Source organism: Sinocyclocheilus rhinocerous, unplaced genomic scaffold (genome assembly GCF_001515625.1).
Source record: "Sinocyclocheilus rhinocerous isolate Xijiao unplaced genomic scaffold, SAMN03320098_v1.1 scaffold671, whole genome shotgun sequence".
Classification (NCBI taxonomy): domain Eukaryota; kingdom Metazoa; phylum Chordata; class Actinopteri; order Cypriniformes; family Cyprinidae; genus Sinocyclocheilus; species Sinocyclocheilus rhinocerous.
The window spans coordinates 1110781-1119383 of record NW_015625021.1 but is presented as its reverse complement, the minus strand read 5'-3'; the positions used below and the strand labels follow the sequence as shown (position 1 = coordinate 1119383).

The following is an 8603-nucleotide window of genomic DNA, read 5'->3' as shown; positions in this document are numbered from 1 at the left end:
CTACTATTACTACTACTACTAATAATAATAATTATGAACAAATAAATAAATATTAAAATGAATAATTAATAATTATTATATAGAATAAATAATCATTTTTAATATTATATTAATTTTTATAATTATTATAAATTTTATTTGTAATGTGCTTTTCATCTACTATTGCTAGTAGTACTGTCATTTTCTTAATAATAATAATAATTATTATTATTATTATTATTACTACTACTACTACTAAATAATTATCATGATCAAATAATAATAATAATAATAATGTAATTTATTAGTAATAATGATAGCATCACTAATTTAAATTCCTGTCATATGTCTTCCATTTCTTTATGTTATCATTTATTATAATTTTTTTTTAGCCTAACAGCATCTGTTCTCTGTATGAAAAGGAGCAGCATGAACATACTTCTCCTTCTGTGAGAAAGAAAGCCAAATGCATTTGAATGACACAAGAGTGAGTAAATGATGACAGAACATCCATTTCTGGCTAAACTATCCCTTCAAGAGAGCGAGTCCTGAACCAAAAATACATGTGTCTTTAGCCAAAAGAAAGACAGATAGCCATCTTCTAACTCCCAGCACAGTTTCTAAGTGACAAAGTGCTGCTGTAAAAGCTCTCTGCTCTTTACATTTCCGTCTCCAGCACAACCAAAGCGTGGAAAGCAGCAGAACACGTCCATTTCCCAGAGCGGCGATTCAACAGACAAGACTATATATTATTCCAGCTGTCTGGGAAGAGCATTACACGCTGCTGGAAGCATTAACCCTGAACATCTCACTTCCAGCCACATCTCACCGTGTGTGCAACGCTTCAGAGCTAACAGAATATGCAAACAATTACAGTTTCCCGATGAGGCAAACATGCAAAACATTAGGAAACACTTCTTCTCAAAATGACATTTGGGGTGAATTTAGTGAGCATTTGGGGTGAATTATGAATGCAAATGTTTATGAATTTGCACCAGGATTTTTCCAATGCAATAACTAGGTAAAATGCTCACAGGTTTGCAGCGTTTGAGTCTGAAGGGCCCCTCCTGTCTGAGCTTGTAGTACAGGTAGTAGATGGTGAAGCCGAATGTGGAAGGGGCGTGGTCAAACACAACATGCAAATTAGATCCGAGCTGAGAAACATTCAGCGTCTTGGGCTTCCAGACTGTCAGGGAAGAAAGAGAAAGAAGAGCAAGGTTGGTTTCAGCTTCATTTGAGATCCCTGTTTAGGCTGTTTCACAGCTTGGCTAACAAAAACAGATGAATTGGTTTTGACATTTTTTTCTCTCTCACATGGTTTGCAGACGAGGTTATCTGGGCCAAGAAGCACTTCACAACCTGTGAGAACGCAAGGAACAAGGCAGAGAAATTACTTTTTTCCATAGAAGTCAAGTAACTTTGAACATCCATTAAGTTAGAATATGACACTATAACTGATTGTAAAAAAAATAATAATAATTAGTTTGCTTTATTTTAATTGTAATTATAAATATTCATAAAAAACTAAATAAAAATGATAAATAATAATAATACATTATAAATTATAAATATAAAAATTGAATTATAAAATAAAATAAACAAATAAATTATAATTATTTTGTAAGTATTTTAATTACATCTATAAATAAATTATAAACACCTAACTATACATTTATGTACCAAATTATTTGTAAATATTATAAATCATAATATTAATAAAAATTAATTATAAATATTCTAAATAAATTACAAACCAAACAAATAAAGTATAATTATTTTATAATTATATTTATAATCACATTATTAACATTTAATATAAGTTTGTCATTTTGTATACCAGGATATTTTTAATGATTTTAATTATAATTATAAATATTTTGTTAAGAAACACATTAATATAAATAAATAAGTAAATACATACATACATAAAACCAAAACAAAATTAAATTAAATAAAACTAAATACTTTTTTCCAAAAGCCTAAAAGAATAAGGCCAGAAACACATTTTTGTAGATCATGTTTACTTCTGTGCAGGAAAGATGGCATAAAGAAGTAATTATTAATGTAATTTTAATATGAAACTATAACTAATAGTAAAAAATAAGTAATTTGTTATTTTGTGTACCAGAGTATTTTTTTAAATTATGTAATTGAAATTATAAATTGTTTTTAAATCACATTAATATTTATAAATATTTAATACTAATAATAATAATATTTTTTGTTTCTAAAAGTAGGACAGAATAAGGCCATAAACATGTTTTTACAGTATCTTTTCAGGCTTAACACTCACTGTTAGTGCGCAGAAAAGATGGCGGAAAGAAGCTGTCGTTCAGGAACGTGGGAAACGGTACGATTCTGACCATGTAGTCGGTCTCAAAGGCGAGACCAGCGAAGGGCTGGGAGCTCATCCTCTGTTGGGAAAAATGCAAAATGGTGCCAAACAGATGAATATGAACATTAAATTTTTTTTTCCAATAAATTACAAGTCTAATATAAACCATATTATACTTACAACGGTTTTGTAAGAGAAGTTAAGCTGTCGCGGATCCTTTAGGATCATGTGCTGGCACTGCTTTCCCTCGGGATTCTTGTCCTCCAGATACACTCTGAATCCTTTCACATGCTCAATACCTAGCAGATCAAACAGGTTAGATGAATTAAAGGGGCTTAGATGATATAAATGCACAAATTAAGCAATTCATATTTGCATTGTACCAAGAGCATTTATATTAAAATAGATCACATCCTAAGCATTAAAAGGGACATATTTTTGCATTTAACTTTTTTCTTGTGCATTTTTAAGGTTAATCAAGATTCATTGCCCTAAAAATGTAAATGAAGCCTTTTATGGCCATTTTCCACCCTTTCTGATCTGAATAAACAGGCTGTTTTGCTACTGTACCTTTAAGATTTTCAGTTAATGGGTGCGATTCACAATTTTAGAATAGACCAAAACATAAAAAGTGATATTTATTTGTTTAATTTAATTGTATTGATTTGTTTATTTATTTAATTTTATTTTTCTATTTAATTTTTTATTTGATTTTTGGAGTTCATTTTTACTTTAAATGTTAGTCAAGGTTTACTGGCTCAAAAATGTAAATGTAGCCTTTTAAGGCCATTTTCACCCTTTCTGATCTGATTAAACAGGCTGTTTTTGCTACTGTGCCTTTAAGATTCTCAGTTGACTGGTGTAATTATTGGACAAAGCGATGAATATGCAAATGTTGTTGGTCATATGTTAATGAGCTCATGGCTATAAACATACTTCTTGCATCTTAGTTTAAAAAAAAATTTAGATATAGCTGAATAGTCCAGCTTTACAGCACAAGTCTGAGTCTGCAATTTCGGATGAACTCTAACAGATGTGTGGGATGTGGACAGAACTTCCTGTAAACCTGCTTAAGTCCCGCCAAACTTTCAGGACTGGAAACGACATGGAAGTTTCAAAGCATGCACTATTGTTTAATCTTCCTTTCTTTCCCTCTGTTTCTTTTTTTATTAGCACCCCTGAAGACAGAGCATGCCAGCGGAGCGTTCCCGTGCCCTTCAAAGTGTGCCAGCCTGCCTCCCTTTTAATTAGATTTCTGTCTTATCAGTTGCAGAGGGAAGAGGGGAGAAGAAAAGGCTCCCGCACACATTCCGTGTGGTTCCGATTACCGCGGAGGGGAGCGGCCTGATGGGACGGGTGTAACTCCACACCTCCGCCAGCCTACAGATAGCATCAAGAGAGAGCCGCCCATCACACAACCTTCAAAAACACCACTGAAGGTGGAAAAAAAGCTGCGGAACTGGTTGTGCACTCTTGTTTTCCTCGCTTTTTATCGACTCTTGTAGAGGGTTGCTTTACTTTAAAGAGATTAATATCGTAAATGCATTAGGTATTATGAACTAATAATGAAAAATAGTTTTTCAGCATTTATTAATCAAGGTTAATGTAATTTCTAGTGATACACTATGCTGTTTTCAGTTGATGCATGAACAAAACTTCACTAACCATTCATTATTTGATTCATGTCTGAATAAATCTATTATTAAAATGTTAATAAAGTTTTTATTATATACAAAGTATAAATATTTATATTTCAACAACAAATTGTGGTAGAAACAATTATATCATGAAAAAGTTGATATAAACACTTCATAATTTTTTTAAATAATGTTTTAAATGTTTTTAAAAATTTAATTTAAAAATTAATTGTTTATATTTTATTTGAGTGTTGATTATTAATAAATTTGATTAATTAATTGAAACTTTATTTTTGGTTTTCAGTTTTATTTTTAGTTTTATCGGCTAAATGAAAATTTTGGTTTTAGTGTATCATAAAAAAAAAAATTCGGTGCATCACAATTAATATATCAATAAATTATTTAACATTTCATGAACATACATATATTAACAAAGAATAATATTTCTAAAAAATATTAATCTAGATCAGGGATTCTCAAACTTTTTTTGTCACCTGAATCCATTTGACCTTTGTGATTTATTAAAAATATTTATTTTTATTAACATTTTCAAATTAAATTTTTATTTTATTTTCATCTAATTTTTTATGTCATTTTTACCCGCTGCAGTTCCCTCACGAACCCCAGTTTAGTTAATTAAATAATGCATTAACAAATTATGTATAATTTCACTCAAAAATTAAAACTCATGTCATCATTTACTCACCCTCATGTCAACCTAAACCTGTATGGCTTAAAACATAAAAAGAGAAGTTCTGAAAAATGTTCACACTTACAATGAGAGTGAATGGGAACTAGTACTGCTGACCTCCAAAATGACTAAAAACACCATAAATGCACCGAAAATGTGAATATGTTGCGTGCAATTTTTAAATCTTCTGCATAGAGTTAAAAGGAAGCTTTTTTGTGAAGTACCGTATTGTCCCGAATATAAGACGATGTTTTTTTCTTGGAAATACATCTGAAAAAACGCGGTTGTCTTATATTCAGGGTCTAGCCTTTGGCATGTCAATAATACACCCACAACAATAGGTGGCGCCAAATACCCATGAAACGAGTGTGCCATGAAATACGTAATGTAATGCGTGTTGTAAAGATCGCGAGTAAAAACAAAAGAAGCAGAAAACCTTACAGCTGCATGAGTCGTGTTACAATCATCCGGGTTTAAATAGCGCACAAATTTGGTATATCAAAAAGTGTATATTTTTTAAATGTGATTGTTGATACATTTTTCCAGTTTTTATCATACTTTCAAAACTAGGATTAGTTTTAAAATAGGAAAAATATGCAATATGAGAATAATTGAAGACAAAATGTGTTTTACTGAGAAAAAACAAGATTTGTTTTTTAAAAAGCCTTTTTCCAAAAGGTACATCTGGAAAAAGGGGGGGTCGTCTTATAATCAGGGTCGTCTTATATTCGGGCCAATATGGTACGTCATACGAAAACTGAATATGCAGTAGTGCAAATGAGATTTGTGAAAGACTAAGTGAAATTTTGGCAAATTTCACTTAGAGGGCAAAATTTTTTGCCCTCTTTGGAGGTTAAAACATATTGCTGGTCACAATATGTTTCATTGTATGGAAAAGAGCATCTTTTAGACCTTCAAAATATCTTTGAGGGTGAGTAAATGATGCATTTTCATTTTTTGGGTGGACTGTCCCTTTAAGCTCAGTGCATGAGGAAGAGGCCCCACACCCAAGTCTTTCTTCTTTGAGTTTCTTTAATATACACCTGAGCTGTGTCAAGTCCTGCCCCAGTCAAAAGGATTAACCTCGAGCGAACAACAGGCCACATTGTCCCGCTCGTCAGCCCGAAGCTCGCATTACCAAGTTCAATAGCGCCCTGGCAGACGGAAGCGAGGGACATCCCCGTCTTTCCCTCAGCCACACACGCACACATTCCTCCCAGGACAAAAATCACAGTGCTGCTATGTGCCGATCTATTCCCGTCTCTTGGACGGATCCATGGGACTGTCAGGGCTGAAGAATAATACGGCCCGGGAGGAGGGAACCAGCGGCTTTGATCAGGAAGAGCAGGAACTCTCTTTGAAGAGCCTTTCTTTGAGCTCCTGTTCCATTCTCTCCAGGCTGGAGATGGACTAAGATAAATCACCCTCATGTGCAACCACCCGTGCAACACACATGCACTTTAAAATGCGCTTTGTTATGGGTTTGTGCACGCTAATGGAAAGCGCAGACACGCAGTCTGAAATCTCTGTTTTAGGACTGTTTGGGGACACAAACTTTTCCATCGACTGAACCACCAACGGTTATTGATTTCAGTCAAGGGGAGTAACTGACTAAAGGTAGCGACATAAATAACTGTATTTTTTCAGTAAGTTCACAGTAAGTCAGCATTGGCAATAATAATGTATTTTTTCTTGACAAGATGATTTTGTGTCGCAAAATATTGCACACACAAATACAGAGGAGAATATATAAATGTGTAAATTTCTCTGATATGTTTTTATACAAATTTACACTAAATGCAACTAAAATGCATATTAAAATTTTTTGTATTAAAATTTTTTAATATCTGCAATCATTACACTAAATGCAACTAAGTACAAAAACGAAAAAAAAAGAAATATATGTATATGCAAACATTATATATATTGTTCATCTTTATTATCAATCTTTATTATTAATATATTAGTTTTTTTGCATTTTTATATTTTATTTACCTTTTTCGCTTATTTATTTGTTGCATTTAGTGTAATTGGTTGTTAAATATATATACTAGTGCTGTCAAATGATTAATCGAGATTAATTGCATCCAAAATAAAAGTTTTTGTTTACATAATATACAGTATGTGCGTGTACTGTGTATATTTATTATGTATAAATATATATATATATATATATTCGCAGTGTTTATTTTAAGACAAATTCACACTAAATGCAACTAATAAATAAACATGCTTTTAAAAAGCTTTTAAAATGTAAAAATGTAATTAAACTAAATGCAACTAACATATAATTCTTAACTGCATTTTATGTGAATATGTTTGATAATAAAGTCTGATTTCACCCTAAATGTGTACCTCTTTGTGATTGTTATGTCTTCTTTTAGAAAAATTATCGAATCTATACTAGTGTTAACTACTTTTGCAAAAGGGTCGACTGAAAACAGCCTGTCCCTTATCTACTAACAGATAGTCCTGCCCCATCGGGACTCCAGTGGGACAGAAGTTGACGTGTCAGGTGTTTAAAAGTAGTTTCTCCAACACAGCTGAGAAGAAACCTACCGAGAGGGCTGGCCATCCAGTGGACCACCACGGCCGCCTGGCTGTCACAAGACAAATGAGTGTAGGTGATGTTGTTCACTTCATGGATGGCATGTTTCCCCAGCGGATTCCAGTTCAGAGAGCAGTCTAATTGGGACAGAAAGAGCAGGAACACAAAGAGAGAGAGAGAGAGAGAGAGAGAGAGTGAGTGAGTGAAACAGAAAGACAGACAGTGTTTCCCAGTGAGAACATCGGTGAGATTCTTTGGCAAGCGGCGAGAGAAAATATGCAGCCATGCGAGAAGACGCTCTTTCCCTCCCCCTTCCTTCCTTCCTTCTTTCTTTCTTTCACTCGTTTCTTTCTCCTCCGCGGCTGCAGATAAGCAGGTATAGGAAGAGGAGCAGCCGTTTGTGTCCCTCACACCCCGTCGCTCTTTTTTACGCAATCCCTATTGTGATGCTAACCAGAATCAGGCCCGTTCCCGTTCATAGTCACACACAATGGGGGATTGAATGCCGAGGAGAAACCAGGATTAGCTACAGGATGAGAAACTTGACTTTTCAGCACTTAAGGGGCGGACAAGAGCTCAGGAAGCTTGACTGAAACAACATTTGGCATTAACAAGAGAATAAATGCTACATTAAGCCAAGCAGAGAGAATCAATTAGGGTGAATCACACAAAGAACATTCCCGGGTCATATTTCACACCAAAAATCACATTATATAACATATGGATAAAAGAATACATTGCTTTAAGGCGGAGTGTGTCATTTCTATGCCACTATCACCACCAAATGGAACAATAATGACTGTTTTCAAACAGGTTGCTAAACACCCTTCTAGTCTCCTATTGGTTGGTAAACAAAAAGACCCGCCCCAAATGTTTTGATGTTTTGAGAAGAAATATTGAAACATCCAAAAATATGGCAAACACTAAAATTTAAAGAAAATTAAGCTCAGATTAAGTTCTTATTTCTATTGTGACAGTGAATTTTTAGTGAAAATTAAGCATCAATTTTCTTTTTTTGTTTAATTTTTGCTTATTTAATTTTTTTTAAATATAAATGCAAAATAAATAATGATATATTAAGTTGTTAAGTATTGATGCATTAATGTAGTATGTGTACTGCCTCTTTTTAATTTATAATTTTGTTGTTTATTTTTATTTTTGTGATTTAAATTCATTTTTATAAAAAAAAAAAAATATGACCTTATTACCTAATGCAAAATAATTTTAAATTGTAAAGTATTGATGCATCAATGTAGTGTGTGTACTGCCTTTTTAGTTGATTACATTTTTTGTAATTCATGCTGATTTAAATAAAAATCATTTTTTTAAAAACTATATTTTTTCCAAACAATTCTCATTACAAATAATTATGATATATTTTAAAAATGTAATATTAAAATTACTGAAATTATA

The 8603-nt window shown here is 32.7% G+C and overlaps 1 protein-coding gene across 1 annotated transcript in view; it reads right to left on the bottom strand.

Annotated features, from left to right (window-relative positions):
* Window positions 1–8603, bottom strand: part of il17rd (interleukin 17 receptor D) — a 44418-nt gene that overhangs the window by 9180 nt on the left and 26635 nt on the right. Inside the window, exons 3-7 of the mRNA XM_016562112.1 lie at window positions 7202–7327; window positions 2495–2613; window positions 2273–2393; window positions 1294–1338; window positions 1014–1165 (exon numbers count right to left, since the gene is read on the bottom strand). Coding sequence (XP_016417598.1) covers window positions 1014–1165; window positions 1294–1338; window positions 2273–2393; window positions 2495–2613; window positions 7202–7327 — 563 coding nt within the window. The remainder of the gene's footprint in view (window positions 1–1013; window positions 1166–1293; window positions 1339–2272; window positions 2394–2494; window positions 2614–7201; window positions 7328–8603) is intronic.